We start from the raw sequence: 15,646 nt of genomic DNA, 5'->3' as shown, positions 1-15,646 counted from the left end.
TTAAACCAAACACACCAGACGTGTTGAATAGAACGCATTGATTGTGTATGGGATGCACTGGTGCCTGGTAACCTTGTGCTATTACATGAATGCAATGGACCAGCCGCTGTGCTCCTAGGGACTATTTCTAGATATTATTACGCTCATGTTAGGGTCTTTGGGATTTAACGTGCACTAATGATGCACTACTCAAACTGGCTTATTGGCGTGAAAAACAGGGCAAGCCTTCGAAATGCGTGCAAAACACCACCTAACACCGACTGGAACAAAAGGGGAAATGTTGTGGACATGCAGAACAATAATCCGCAGCCTAATGAAAAGATATCCGAGCGAATGGTCACCACCCACCTATGGAAAAAAGGTAAGGAGGTGAACTATGCAACCGTAAAGACGTTACATATCAGGGCCTGCGGCGAACAATTCTGCTTGACAGGCATTTTTTTCATAGATTGCAGGGCATATTACTGTTGCGTCGGTGCTCTTAATTCAGAATAGAGAATTAAGTGAGAGTCAAACATTCAGCCGGAGTTTCTGGTTTCCTCCTCAGGTCAGAGTGGAGGGCGAAGGCGTGCTCCGTTACCAAGGCGACGGTCAGCTAACAGGGCTTGCTAGCGGGGCTAGGCTAGCACCCGTAAAAAGCAGTTTCATGTCTTTTTGACACCTCGACGCGCAAAAAAACCGTACATTGTCAAGCCTCATATTGTAAATGTACTCTCCAGTTACGTATGCTATGGATATTGGACATACATGGGGCGGCTAAGACACAAAGGGATGCATTGTAAGTTGTGAGTTAACGGCTGAGTGATGACAGGTCTGACAGGCGGTCGCACGTCGTTGAGGTTTCTCTTCAAAGATTTCTGGTTTTGCTAACTGGTTTAACCTTGAGGAGAAGCTAGCGGTGGCGGTTGTCTCTCGGAAGGAAACAACCGAACGCATACGTAGTTTTGACCGTAATATAAAACATAACTTTAATCCTGTTTTTGGTTCCCAGTGAGCACTAACCCAAATTAACGTTACAACGTTGAATCAACGTTGTAATTTGTTTGGGTTGGTGCTCACTGTTTTTTTTCACATTGGTAGATGTTACCGAAAATGGTGAACAATGTGAACACCATGTGTCAGACAACTGTCCTCACCTGTCATTAACTGGTAACTCTTGCGAATGTATTGTGGAGGTCTTGCAGTGACACAATGAGAGTGTAAATTTGGTGAAAAGTATTTGGTGTAATGGCTGTTGCTGATATTTAAAAGGAAAATCCACTCGCACTTTTTTGACACTGCTGATCCTGCTTTTTCAATGCTTTTGGACGCCTAAGCCAGTAAAACCCAGACACCTGTCTCCCTAAACTGCTCACCGAGCTAACGTTAAAAGATGGTGTGAACTGCAGGCTTTAGCAATTAAACATTTTATAGTTTAACGTTAACTAAGAAAATAATCTTCACAAGATACTTAAATTAATTATTAATGAGCCACAGCCATCAGAATGAGTCCCTATATGAATGTGGAGCTGAAGTGATTAGTAGTTTAATCGATTGGTCAAACTACAAAGAATTATAATTTAATGTTTTAACCAAAAATGCCAAAAATACACTGGTTCCTGTCTCTAAAATGTTTGAATTTGATGCTTTCCATAGTCCTTTATGATAGTAAATTGAATGTTCTATGAGGTTTGGACTGTGGGTTGGACAAAACAAGACATTTCAATATGTCAACCTGGGTTCTAGGCAATTAAGATCTGTATTTTTCATTACTTTATGACATTAGAAAGTGGGTGTTCCAGCTTTTACTCTGGAGCACAGAATTTCACTCTAGATGATGCAGACTTGATTTTCTGCTGTTCAGCTGCAAACAAATTATCATTACAAATATTTATTATACAAATGTATTCATGCAAATTTGTCCCCATTATCAGTCTTTGTCTTTGATTGTTGTGCAGGCTACAAAGTAATCAAGAAAATCGGGGAAGGCACATTTTCAGAGGTGGTGAAAACTCAGAGCCTGAAAGATGGGAAGTACTACGCGTGCAAAACCATGAAGCAGACAATTAACAGGTATTCTGCAAAAAAATGTTTTCCTGTGCTCAGGCAAACAGTGTTGCATTTTCACTAGTGATGAGGTTACAATAGATGTCACTGCTTGAAATGTGGGCAGCCAGTGCACTGGTTTATAACCAGACTGTGCACTTTAAATCTATGCAACCATTTATCTTATTATATGCATAATGTCACTGTCATACAAAGCTGTGAAATAAAATTGACCCATTGGCCCTCATCCTCACGGCACACTTTTTCAGGCAAAGTAAGCAGGTATACAATATGACTATACAATTAACTATATTATACACCTGTCAAATCAAATGTGCAAACGTCATCTGTTGTCTGTCATCAAGTCTGGAGCAGGCCAACAACCTGCGGGAAGTCCAGGCAATGAAGAGACTGAGCCCACATGCAAATATCATCCAGCTACATGAACTGATTTTGTGAGTACAACAATGTTGTCTATAATGAAGTTATTGTACTTCCCACAGCTAGATTCATGTGGCATGTCACATTAATCTAATACAATGTTTCAGTGACAAAGAAACTGGAACTGTGTCTTTGATTTGTGAGCTGATGGAGATGAACATCTTTGAGTTCATACAAGGTAAGTCTGCCAGTATGACAAGTACAAGCATATAATAAAACATTGTATGGATGAACTGGAAAGGGAAAGATGTTGATGTAGTGTTTCTGTAAAGTTTTAGGTGAATTTTGGGCTGATATCTTTTTTTCATCCCTTGCAGGAAGAGAAACGCCGCTGCCTGACCATACAGTAAAGAACTACATGTACCAGCTTTGCAAGTCACTTGAACATATGCACAGGTAGTTATGAAAAAAGATAAAAATAAGTATAATTACATACTAATATATAAATGTATAAGTACTCTTATTTTATTTTTCACAGCTGCGGGATCTTTCACAGAGATGTGAAGCCAGAAAACATTCTCATCAAAGTGAGATGCACCATTAATATAATTTGCTTTACAGAAATGTAACAGTGACCCTCTGGTTTTGAGTCATACACATTTTAAAAATGATTTTGTTTATCTTGCAGCAAAATGGTTTGAAGCTTGGCGACTTTGGCTCATGTCGGAGTGTGTACTCCAAGCCCCCGCACACAGAGTACATCTCCACACGCTGGTACAGAGCCCCAGAGTGCCTCCTCACTGATGGGTACTACAGCTTAAAGATGGACATGTGGAGTGCTGGTTGTGTCTTCTTTGAGATCATGAGGTACCTCTGCAGGGGAAGGGCACAGCATTTTAATCTCTATTACCTAAACAGGACATCAGTTCACAAGTTCATGAGATAGGACTGGTTATACACGATTACACATACAATTCAAATGATACCAATGTCTGCCTTCAGTTTTCTTTCCTTGTTATTTGACTGATCCTGTCTGCCACCACAGGCACAAACAAATGTCATACAAATGCTATGTAAATAGCTTTGTTGTATACCTGTGCATTACAGTTTGAATCCTCTCTTCCCTGGAACCAATGAGTTGGACCAAGTTGCCAAGATCCACGATGTGTTGGGGACACCAGATGAAAGTATCCTCTACAAGTTCAAGCAGTAGGTGTTCCTCCTCAAATATGTTGTTCGAAGAGTGTGTCTGTTACAGAAGCTGTACAAACAAACTGTGAATATCTCCTTTTTAATGTGCTCTTCTTATGGTTCCAAAATGTATGGCAGATCTAGGGCGATGCATTTCAACTTCCCCCCTAAAAAAGGCTCTGGTATCTCACGATTAGTGCCTAACTGCCCGGCTCCAGCGCTATCACTGCTCTATCAGATGCTCGCCTATGACCCTGATGAACGCATCTCTGCAGAGACAGCCCTGCGCCACACATACTTTAGGGAAATCAGGTAAACCATGCAAATAAGACACAATTTAAGACATTTTTAATGAAATTTGCACAACACAATTGGCAGGTTTGTTGGTATGACAAACATCAGAACGACTTTAATTTTAATTAATTATATCCTGTCATTTGTGATAGAAGTCTTGCTTGTTTTTTTTCTCCCAGGCTGGCAGAGAAGAAAAGCGAGACTCTTCACAGACTTTCTGGGACTATGGATGGAGTAGAGAGCAGTGGGACGCACAACTCCTTAGACCACATTTGGCGCCCAACCAGACTTGGCAAACAGCTGAGGGGAAGACACACGAGGCAAACACCTTTAATGAGCGTAAGTCTTATTTCTACTGGTCAATCTTAAAGTCAACTGAAGTAAAAATGTCCAAAACCCACGAGTCCAAAGAAATACAAATCCCACCGGTACCATCTGATACTTTCTCTTCAGCACAACACAAAACACGTAGCAGAGCCACTCATTAGACGGAACGTCCTACATTATCCTGCAGAGCTGCCCAAGCTCAACATGGTTGTACCAGGACCACAGACCTCCTTCCCAGTCTCCACTATGCCTGCATTTACTGTCACTCACCGAGGCACACTGCCAGCCATCACATCGAAAAAGTGCCAGTCACGGGTGGCCAAGGTAAACATGGGAGTGCTGCATAAACATCAGGCTTTTTACATTTTTGAGTCATTCAGTCATTTAGGCCTCCGGGGAGGCAATGTGGAAATTACGTAGACCACAGCTGACCAGTTTGTTTTAAGTACCAGGTGTTTCTGAAAAATGCTCACTGTGTTGTATTAAGGAAAAAAGAGGAACGTCAAATTAATAAACCAAACAAGTGCATGGTGGTGCTTTCTAAGGGCTCTGACTTGGCATTCAGGCTGCGTTTCCTCTCTTCACAGCCCCGGAATGAGTCACACCGCGCAGCTTTCAAGACCTGCTACATGCCACCTCTGGACAGGAAGCATGGAGGCTACTGAGAGCCCAAAACACTTACTAACAATCGTTTTAAATAAAAATGACCTCTTAAAACAGGATAGACCTGTTAAACAGGTTGTTGAGAAGACAATGTTTGGACAGGCCTGATGCTGAAATCTGTAAACCAACACCAACTTGTTTGGGGAAAAGAAAAATGCAATGAGGACCGCCGAGCCTGTCATCTAACCCTTTACGACAGCTACATCAAACGGTTTAACCCTAAGTGTATTGATGTAATTCATTATGATCTCTACACAAACAATATTAGTCTGTCATATTAATGTTGGATTGAGAGTGTGTAGTTTAGTTATGATCTCTCTTCTACTTGACCTAGTCAGGTGTTACATGTTTACAACTGTTTATTTCTGAACCTATTACACAAGCTAAGCAATAAGGTATTTGACAAGTGAACAGCTGTATACTGGAAGCATATTAAATGGCATAGCTTCTTTGATGAGGAACATGACAAGTGCCTTTAAAAAGTAGTCACAACCCTTGGACTTTTTCTAGTTGCAGTATTTTACAACTTTGAATCACAAATGATTAAGTAAACCTTTTCACACTGCAACAGAATAATGTCTCTACAAACTGATCTGAAGTCAGTGCATGTATAACACAAAACATCCTTTGCGGTGACACCTAAAATAACACCAATATTTTTTTAGACATTTAAATAATAAGTTGAATGTGATCTGGTGTATGTAATTGTGGTATGACAAGTTGGGTAAATCTGGAAGATCCAACAGCTGGTAAAACTGTATCATGAAGACAAAGGAACATTTTAAACAAATCTCCAGTAAGGAGGCAGAAAAGTGTCATTCAGGGATAGATACATAAAAATTTGAAAAAGCGGAAATCTTGTCTAAAATTTGTGGTAGTCTTGCAAAGACAGATACACCAAAGTCAGAAAATGAGGCACATAATGGCTTTAACTGAACTGCTGTGATTTAAAGTTGTAAAGCAATAAACATGGAAAAGTCCAAGGGTGGGGTTATTGCTTTTTATTAGGCACTAGATACTTGTGATTGTCCCTTTTCAGTAGTTGTGAATGAACTCCTCGGAACAAATTGATCCATACGGCAATAATCTCCCTGTACAAACATGAACAGCAAGAACATTCGCATTGAGTGCTTCGCAATTGTTTTAAGGCACAACAGAGTCTTTGGAGAACCATTTTAAAATGCACATTCCATAATCTAACTGTAATGTAAATAAACAGCCAGGTTGCGGGCAGCAAAACACAGGATTAGATCAGTTAATAACAAAAAATGACTTTCATATTAGATCAGTTATTTATGTGTAAACATCTGTGTTTGCAGATCGGGCCTGAAGAAATTCCTCAAAAAATTTTTAATCCTTTGTTAAAACGTAACTTGGCCTATACCTTCATACTTACCTACTTGAAGCATTGTGGCTTAAAAAAAGTACCATTTCATTCAGAGCCGTGAGCTCATTAATATGGACGGCGACTCAGTCTGCACTTTATTGCGTTGGCTATTGTGACACAAAAGTAAAAATAAAGTGTATCATTTGTATGATGTTGTTATTAACTTGCATTACAAATACTAAAATCATTTACATAATGTCTGTATAACCACCTGACACAAAAATGTTGAGAACAAATTGATGAGAATCCTGATTTTTTTTTAAATTAATAATAAAGTGGGAAATGTAAAATGGTATCCACTTCAAAAATGTAGTTGTTTCACAAACTTTCTGCCTAATGTAGGGGTCACTGGAGTCTTCATGAACATCAACAATTAGTGGGTCATACAAATATAAAGTATAGGAATACTTCAGTAATGTCAAATGTGAAAGACTCCTTAGCTGAATTTCAAGTTTCTTATCTGAGAATGCTCATGTTGCTTTTCTTAAATTTCAGAGGATATAGTTTTTTTTCTCAAAGTATTTTTTGTGACTGAGGCATAAAAGAGTTGAGGAGTATTAAGATTTGATCGTAGTCAATGAGAGTTCCTGAGCTTCATAGACTCCGATACTTGACAGCTCCTTCCGTGCAACTTCTCCACTTTTTTGACAGTCTAAACAGTTTCTATGCCAGAGACATTCCAGCTTTGTTATGTAAATATAGCACATGTGGGTGAACAACAAAAAGAACAGAAAACGGTGTATTCAAGATTTTAATATTATTAATATGTATACTTTAGGCTTTAGAAATATAACTATCAATGACAAAACTTCCACTGGAGTAATGGTAGTTTGCTTAGGCCCCCATTAAATCAATTAATTACAATATACACATTATGATACAGAGCAGATTTGAATCTGAAATAATATTAAAATAAATGCTCAATAAGGTTTTAATAGTTTTTATCATTTTCTTCACCTACTGTATTAGCCATCTGTGAGTTCTGAGCACACCCAAGAATGTAAAGCCTTTTTCTTCTAATAAACTAATTTAAGTGCAAACTTTTTTTTTCCTTTAAAAAGACTATGATTGCAGCATCCAGCTTTATAGATTCCGATTTCAAGATTGAGGATGTTAAAGCCGAGTGCAACAAGGCAGTCCTCAACTTTTTTTAAATTCCATTAGAGTAGTTATAAAAACAAACAAATAAACAAAAAAAAATCAGTGCAAAGTCATTGATGAGGAGATTCTACTCCATAAAAGACAGAAGTGGTGGGTGAATGTGGATGGATGCAAAATTTTCAGATGCTCACGCACTTGGTCATAAAAAGGATAGTTCACCCAAAATTCATATTTTGTTCAGTAACCCTGAGCAGGCTAAACCACAAGGTCAAAAAAATGGGGTACACAGGTTCTGAAAATTAAATGAACTATCCCTTTAATCTCAAGCCACAATTGTCAGGTTTGCATCTAATGAAGCCAAGCTTCATTTCCAGAGGGGACAACAGTCTGATGAGATTTGACATGACAGACCTTTTTTTTAAATCTAAAAATGTGTTAAATCTCCAGAAAACAACAGTACATTAGCGCAAAACAGTCGACAATTGCACCACACCTTTTCTTGCTTCACATTCCTCCACTAGGTCAACTGAGTGATAAATGAAAAGAACAGAAAAGCCATAAACAAAATTGAGGAGGGGGAGGGGAAGGGTATCAAAGAAAAGGAAAACTTGCAATGCTTGCAGGGTGAAGAGCAGCATCAGACTCTGGGTTGCAGGGTTCTTTAGCAGCAGAAATATTGTGGCTATACTACTGTTCCACTGGGAGAGCTGGCTTGGTTTTGGGATGACAATAAACCCTGGAAAAAGGAAAACAAGGAGATTTGCATTGGGAAAGTTCACATACTGTAGCAAAAAGCAAGCAATAAATAGCTCATTAGAAATAAGCCTCGAGCCTCTTCTTTTCGACATCCCGGGTCCCCTGCTTTTAATTAAAAGCCTGTGTATGGCAGTCAAAGTGGATGAGTGTACAATGCAACACTAATGACGTCTTTGAGAGGTTTGCTTGATCAAGGCACTTCTAAATGTACATGACCAAACAGTTTTTTCCAGGAGCCTTTTTTAACCTCAAGATCTGACCTCTGAAAGCATTTTGTCTTTTTATTTAACAGAGCAAACCTACCAAATTTTTATTGCACTTCAACCATTTCTTACTCTATACATAAACATTTGGTTTGTTTAGCATTACTCAATCACTGGATCTTGTGGTTTGTATTAAATCACACTTGTTTTTATCCCAGTCCCAGAAGACACTAGTGTACTCCTCAATATCAGGATATTGTTTTACTAAACAGGCATTTGATTAAATTACAAGGGTCTCTAGCGCTGGTTAATGTCCGACTCTGGTTGAAAGTAATCTCACTGGACTATCTAGCCTTCTGACTGCCTGTACGGTCCAGATCCAGGCTATCACGTGCCTCGTTCTGGCAAAATCTCTCAAAACACAGACAGAAGGGAAGCATTCAAGGGTTTATACACACATTAAGCTGTAAGCGTGCGAGACACTGCAAAGATTCTTTCAGCAAATACACAGCCATTTGCATAAAAGCTGAAATGCGAGAGCATATGCAGATGACTTCTTGGCTATGCATTGTGGGATGATTATGATGAACCAATGGACACACTCCATGTGGATTAATGTCTTCTTTCCCCTCACAGGTCTACACAGGAAATCCTCCTTATCAGAATGTATTATATAACCAGACTGTAATATTTTCACGGCAATGGTTATATCTGAAACATAGGCAGCATAATAATAATAATAACCATAATAATAATAATATCTTTCATTGGAAAGCAGATGCACATTAAACAAAGTCTGATATGTTACTTGCCTGCCTGCAGAGAGTGGCAGTCTGACTATAAAAGCTAAAAATGCTTCTCAAAATGTCAATAGTTTATTTTATGCTTTCAGAATATTTCTTGATTTTCAGTTTCACCCCACCCGATTTTAGGAGCTAAAGATGCACAGACATACGGTTATCCCTTCAATTTGCCCCACATTTCCTGCATTAAAATGAACTTACCACTTTGCCTGGCCTCGCCCATGTGCAAATAAATCCCTCCTGACAAGCAGTCACTAAACAGTCCTCTAAAATATGAGTACAGTCAGTCTCTCGTGTGCTATCTTTTTACAGATGAGGGGCTCCAGGAGGGGCACATCCTCCATGCGCGGGCACAGCAGAGTGCCCAGAGTCTTAGCAGGGTCTGTTTTGGTTTTTGTCAGCAGGTTGAGCTTGTCGCTGCTCTTGCTGCTGATGTGACCCATGCTGTGGTTGCGTTTGTGGTCCTTCTCGTGGTGGCGCTCCTTCCGATCATGGAGTGACAGTGTGGCAAACTTACTCACACCTGTAGCAATGGCACTGTCCATAATACCACTGCCATGCCGCCGCCGCCACCACCACCACCACCGCCGCCAGCCTTGTTGGTATTGTTTGCCGTTGTTGTGGTGCCGGCTGAATGGGGTAGGCTGTTGGAGCGTGGTAATGTAGTAGAGAGGGAGTTAATGCCAGGAGTATTGGCACCACTGTTGTTTCCATTAGTAGTGTTGCTAGAGGTGTTAGTGATTATTGTAGCACCCGCAGGGGGGCTGGTTGCATTCATCACGTTAGTGTGTGTTCGTGTCCGTGAGAGCGGAAGATGGGGGAAAAGGATGTCCTCAGTGAGGTCCCATAGGCACAGCTGAGTGTCCTGGCCCACTGAGCCAAACCGGTATGTGACACTAACAGGCCGGCTGTCCGTGGAGTTGCGCTTGGAAAGTCGAGACTGCGTACTGTTGGCCCGGTCTCGTCCAAAGTGTATCATCTGATCCTGGAAGTCCTCATCGCTGCCACTGAACTCCATTGGGTCACTCTCTTCCACGCTGGTGGTGTAATGGTCAAATGCCACCACACTCACCCATGACTTGTGCCCGTGACCTCGGGCAATGACTCTGCAGTCCAAGAACGACCACACAGTGACGAGATCGTCCTCTCCACCGGCAACTATGTACTTTCCATCAGGGCTCCAGCACACACACAACAAGCCACCAAAGTAGCTCTTCATGGTGCCATGAAGCTCAACTGCGTCAAAGTTGAAGACCCGTAGGAAGCCGTCTTGGCTAACACAGGCTAGGAACTTCCCATCTGGAGAGAAAGCAAACTCATTCAGAGCCCCCTCGCCCACTGTCCATTTAAGGAGGGGGTTTCGTGTGGATTTACTCTTACAAGTGTGTACAGAGTAGTTCTCTCCCTGTTTAAGCAGCTGGTAGTGTGGTGCCGTGGTGCCACAAGTATGCTCCACGTTGTACAGGTACATATTTCCACTGGCATGAGAGACTAGAAACAGGCTCTCAGAGCCTGGCACCCATTTCACGCATGTTACTCTGGACTTATCTATTAGTCTCTGGCAGGTGAGAACGAAGGTTGAGGTTTGAGAGGCAGACAGGGGAGGACAGAGCAGAGGTAGAAGGGGAGAAGAAAAAAACAAAATCAGTACTGTATCATCAGAAAATCTGCAATTACACTCTGGTAACATGACACTCGAGAGTAAACCAGTCTGCAGAGGAAGCATTAACTTTGCACGTTACGCTGTACCTTGATTTGTACAATGTCATCAGGCTCGGCAGAACCTGACACAGCAGAAACATTTGATTTTGTATTTTCGTTTTTTTCGTTGGCCAACTTTTGTATTAAACCTCAATCTGAGAATTTTTTGGTTTCTTTGCTTGCTGGGATACAGAAAATGAGGTTTTTGATGAGAGATGGACTCTTGTGGAGATTTGAACTGTGATAAGGATTGGTGGTTGAACTGTGGGTTCAAGCCCTTACTGTATAACACACTGTGGTGAACTTAGTTTTTCTTGTCATCTGTAGGTAGGCCAACCTGATGATATTATTTAATGCCATGACTTGACTCTCATTGATACTTATTTTCCACCATTGCTTAGAATATTAATTCATGCAATTCATGCATCACCTAATTTCAAGGATACATAAAATACATTATGGTTTAAAAGAAATACTGAAACAATATTTTAGACCTCATTTGAGAGATCTTTTATACAGCATAATATGTTGTGAGTGGTATATTAATTTATTAAAATCCACTGCCTCTCAAATTGTTCCTTTACTGACCAGCACTTTCTACTTGTGAAAATCGCTGTGTACAGAACTCTTAGTAATCAAACCTCTGTCCTTCAGAGACTTACCTCCTCATTGAAGAGCTTGCTTGTTTCCTTCTTGATGGGGTCAATGAGCTGTACCTGTCCTGCTGAGAAACCCACCAGCAAGGACACACTCTCTGCTGTAGCTGTGAGGTGGTTGAAGTCATGACAGGTGGGCTGCGTTCCCTTGTAGATGCGCTTGTCTATGGGCTTGCTCAGGTCAGCAGCCTGAAGAGAGAAAGCATGAATGCACATGAAGTGGGTGCAGGTACCTTTGGTCATAATGTTAGTAATAAACCACTGGAGTGGAGTGTGCAGTTATATGTTTTTGTCATCTCAAAACACACTGAATATAGGGAGGCTGAAGGGACAATGTTAGTTAATTCCACTGATTAGACAGAAGACACTCAATTTAGTCAAAGCCTAGATTTCTATCAAGTGTCTTGGAAGTGTATAAGAAGTGACTTCTGAGCACAAACCAGTTCTGTATGACCTTTAGCAACACAACAAATAGCTGACAGTCACTGACCAATAATGAGGAAGAACTCAAATATAGAGGTATGCACTTTCACTGTAAATGGACAGATATTTTCAATCATAAGACAAAATACAGTATGACAAAGTAGAGTTTGTTTTGGAGAAGGAAAACAGTATTTTACTGCTGTGAACAAAACACCCTGGGCATATACAGTAGATAGCCAGCATAGCAACAGTTCCATTTGTTAATGATTTTCAGTTTACACTATTGGTAGAACGGAAAATTCTCTGAGTGTAAGATGGTGACTCAGTGGTTCCTCCATTACTGTTAAATGTGACATGGTTTGATATTTTGTCTCTCTGAGGCGAGACAGAGACACTCTTAAAAGTAGTCTAAATCAAGCATCCTGTCAAAACAGTTCTTATGCCTCACAAAAGCATGCATGGTAATTGACAGTGCTTTGCTAATTGAAATTAACAGCAAATATGGTACATAAAAGCCTATGTCAACAGTGAAGATACTTTTACTAACAACGTTACAGATGTACACATACACACATACAAGAAATTAACGTGTCCTCCTGAGCTACTGGATCTGTTAACTGCGAGCTGTATATTTATGTATGACTTTAAACCTGTAGCCATGTATCTGCTCCAGCAAAACATATCAGAGAAGTAAACTTGCCAATCTGCACCAATAAGTGATGTATTGTGCATATTCTCGTGTGCAGTTATTGATATAATGAAATATAATGATTTGCATGTGCCATCATACCATGCCATTTTAAATTTCTTGCTAGGATTGACAAGACTAAAATTACTAATACACAGTTTTGCTGTTTCCAACAACATTCTGTACTACAAACTGGAATTGTTTCTAATTTCTGGTGCTCCAGCCTTTAGTCAGTCTGTTGACATCCACATGTTTCTGTGCAAATAATACAATGGCTATGACAGCTGCTTTGTTAGAAGTAAGCTGATTCCTGTCAGGTCAGGAGTTAGCTGAAACCACTGTGTAACGTCAGTGACAAAATTTATAAGACCTCTTAAACTCTTGACACCAGCATAGTGTAGGCAACATATCGTGATAACACTGGATAACGTAGTTACAACGTGATTGCCACTCACATGTTTGTCAAAACCCACCTTGATCATGACTTATTGAAGATTAAATGACTTTAACAGCTAAGCATAATCTAACATAACGTTACAGCGTATACACCCACAGATGGTTCGCCAAAAAGTATGCTCCATCATAAATGTCAAAACTAGCTTACGTTACCATTTCCCTACAACCAGAGCACCTCTGCTTAGTTTGATCGGGTCATAGATTTTAGTCCAGACCATAGACTGTATATAGTGGGACAGACATATCCCCAAGCTGAGTGCCAGTACATCAAGGATGTCGGCAGCAGTAAGCTTGCTAACTAATGATTGTGCATACACTGAATCTGCACCATTGCAATTTGTAAACACCTGTCAGTCAAAAGGCGTCGACAGGTGTTAGGGTGGCAGCGTATATACTGTCACTGTCATCACAAACTACAACCGTTAAAGCAGCACGAAAACATAAATCACACCAAAAGGTCAATTTTACCCCAGTAGTCATTATCCAACCTCTCAAACCCTTATACCAACACAACAAAAACAGAGTGGAGGACAGGGGACGGGATTTAGCCCCTTGGCCTCGGAGTAGCTGGTGGTTTGCTAACGTTAGCCAGTTGCGTTGCTAGCTATCTTGTAGGCTAGCTTCATCATAGCTTCTAGCTGCAAGCTAATTTCAAAGTCAAGCACCTGCCAGAGTTCTTTAATACAGCCAACACAAGCCTGAAGTTTAGCAACGGCTCAGACAGCAGTTATGTTTTTTAACACGTAGAATCACACATTTCCGTTTACATTAGCCGTGTTAGCAGGCTACCTTTCTAACGCCTTTGTAGATGTAGAAGTACAGCTCACGGCCCACATTGAAACAGATCCTGTCGCCGTTGCCCGACTGATCGTTGACGTTCACGAATGAGACCTTGACGGGGTTGGAGCCTTGCGAGTTGAAAGGCACCCTGTTAGGACGGCTGTATTCGGAGTGAGTGAGGAGTTTATAGACGCCTTCCCGAGTGGTGAACTGAGTTTTAATTTCGTTCATCTCCTTCCTCCTCCCTCCGCCGCCATCTTTGAAATTAACATTCATCCTCTCCCCCCGCCGGCCGATCTTACGCAGGGGGGGGGAGCGGGCCATGGAGCGGCATTCCGACTCTCCCGTTCCCCCCAACGGTTCACCGGGGAACTGCGGAAGAAGATGCGAATTAAGAATAACTTATCACATCTTTGCACTTCTTTAACACGTTGAAGCATTGTTTTTAAACCATATGTTCAAAAAGTACAATCATTTTGGACAGTCATACAACTAGGATATATTTTACGTTGGTGGAAAGTTATATAAATTTAACGTTACTGTATATGTTTAACCAAGCGTTCGACATTATTTTGAAGTCATGTACCACTTCCTCAGCCTGCACAGACATTGGTTAGGAAGAATAAAAAAACTGGCATTTAAACTGTCGTGGATGGGGTCGTGCAGAATGGCAGAATCAACGAGGTCATACTGAGTTTTATTTTGAAAAACAAATATCGCCGGACGTATTATTTGTTAAAAATTTGAAATTGGCAAACTGAGTAACGTTAGCGTTTTGAACGCGTGTCCATGCTGTTTGTCATGTGTGACCTGCTCACCTGTGGCCACATTTGGCTGCAACATATCAAAGGCATCTACGCGTTGCTGATTAATTAACGTTAATCTACCACTTTACCTACCTGACTACGCAATATCGACATCTTTTATGTGTTTTACTTTGTCGTGGTTGAAAAAAAAAAAGTTTTACGTGCCGAATGTCATGGCATATAGGAGAAGACAACTCTCACTTCCAGGTGAGTTCAATTTTTAGTTTCATTTAAATTTTAATGTTTGGTACTCATTCACATATTTGTTTCTTGGACATGATATTCTCCATGATTTTAAAAAGAAAAATGTGTGTTTATTTTTAAATGTGCTTAAATGCAATATTGCACTAACGTTACAACTTTAATGCGTTATTTTCTTCAATCAGATCACGGTGATAGACATGTGTCGAACAACTGGACCAGCTTGCTTTCAATACATGGTGAGATCAGTTAGCCACATTTCATCTGCATATTGAGAGCGTTTGACCGTCAGTGTAAAAAAATTCTAAATCACCTGCATTTAACTATTACCTTGACCTGGACTGGAGTGAACTTTCTTTGTTTTTGTTAGGACATGTGTAAAGTGGAGTCCAGCACCGATTCTGACTCCGAGATCAGCCCAAGATGGTCAGACACCAGCACTATGGTATTGCTTTACTTCTAATTTGAACATCACACACACTAGGGTTGAACAATTTTGAAAAATAACTAATAGTGATTATTTGACTGAAATTGCGATGTGATTGCGACATTGGAGGAATGATCATTCTTACATATTCTCATTTTCATTAAAAAAAAACATTAAAATGATTACAGTGTGAATTTTTTATTTTATTTTTTTTTTCTTAGAGATTTTTTGTACTAAAGAAAGATCTATCTTTAGTCTGTAGAATATGAGGTAGGCCAGACATCTGTGCAGCACAACAATATTCAACTTAAAATGGTATTTTGACACACATTTATCTTCCTCAACCTCAAATATTGCACACAATAAGCACAAATGAA

General features: G+C 40.3%; 1 protein-coding gene and 1 pseudogene across 3 annotated transcripts; one reads left to right on the top strand and one right to left on the bottom strand.

Annotated features, from left to right (window-relative positions):
• Window positions 1-23: 23 nt before the first annotated feature.
• Window positions 24-6,563, top strand: LOC119900180 (MAPK/MAK/MRK overlapping kinase-like). Of its 3 annotated transcripts, none has more exons than XM_038714938.1 (12): window positions 25-361; window positions 1,938-2,052; window positions 2,391-2,480; window positions 2,574-2,644; window positions 2,784-2,862; window positions 2,945-2,993; window positions 3,095-3,273; window positions 3,514-3,615; window positions 3,736-3,909; window positions 4,071-4,230; window positions 4,345-4,542; window positions 4,806-6,563. In XM_038714938.1, the coding sequence occupies exons 1-12, from the start codon at window positions 178-180 to the stop codon at window positions 4,881-4,883; spliced, it is 1,479 nt and encodes a 492-aa protein (XP_038570866.1). In that variant the 5' UTR covers window positions 25-177; the 3' UTR covers window positions 4,884-6,563. The 3 variants fall into 3 exon arrangements, with proteins under 3 accessions (XP_038570868.1, XP_038570866.1, XP_038570867.1); XM_038714939.1 differs by lacking the exon at window positions 25-361 and adding an exon at window positions 544-778; XM_038714940.1 differs by lacking the exon at window positions 4,345-4,542 and having other exon boundaries at window positions 24-361.
• Window positions 6,564-7,006: 443 nt separating this feature from the next.
• LOC119900179 lies at window positions 7,007-14,107 on the bottom strand (annotated as a pseudogene).
• Between the last annotated feature and the right edge of the window lie 1,539 nt (window positions 14,108-15,646).

Source organism: Micropterus salmoides, unplaced genomic scaffold (assembly GCF_014851395.1).
Source record: "Micropterus salmoides isolate LMB-PRFRI ecotype aquatic unplaced genomic scaffold, ASM1485139v1 Ms_hic_scaffold_1297, whole genome shotgun sequence".
In the NCBI taxonomy this organism is placed as follows: Eukaryota; Metazoa; Chordata; class Actinopteri; order Centrarchiformes; family Centrarchidae; genus Micropterus; species Micropterus salmoides.
Note: the sequence above shows the minus strand (reverse complement) of the source record. Positions and strands in the feature narration are given on the sequence as shown.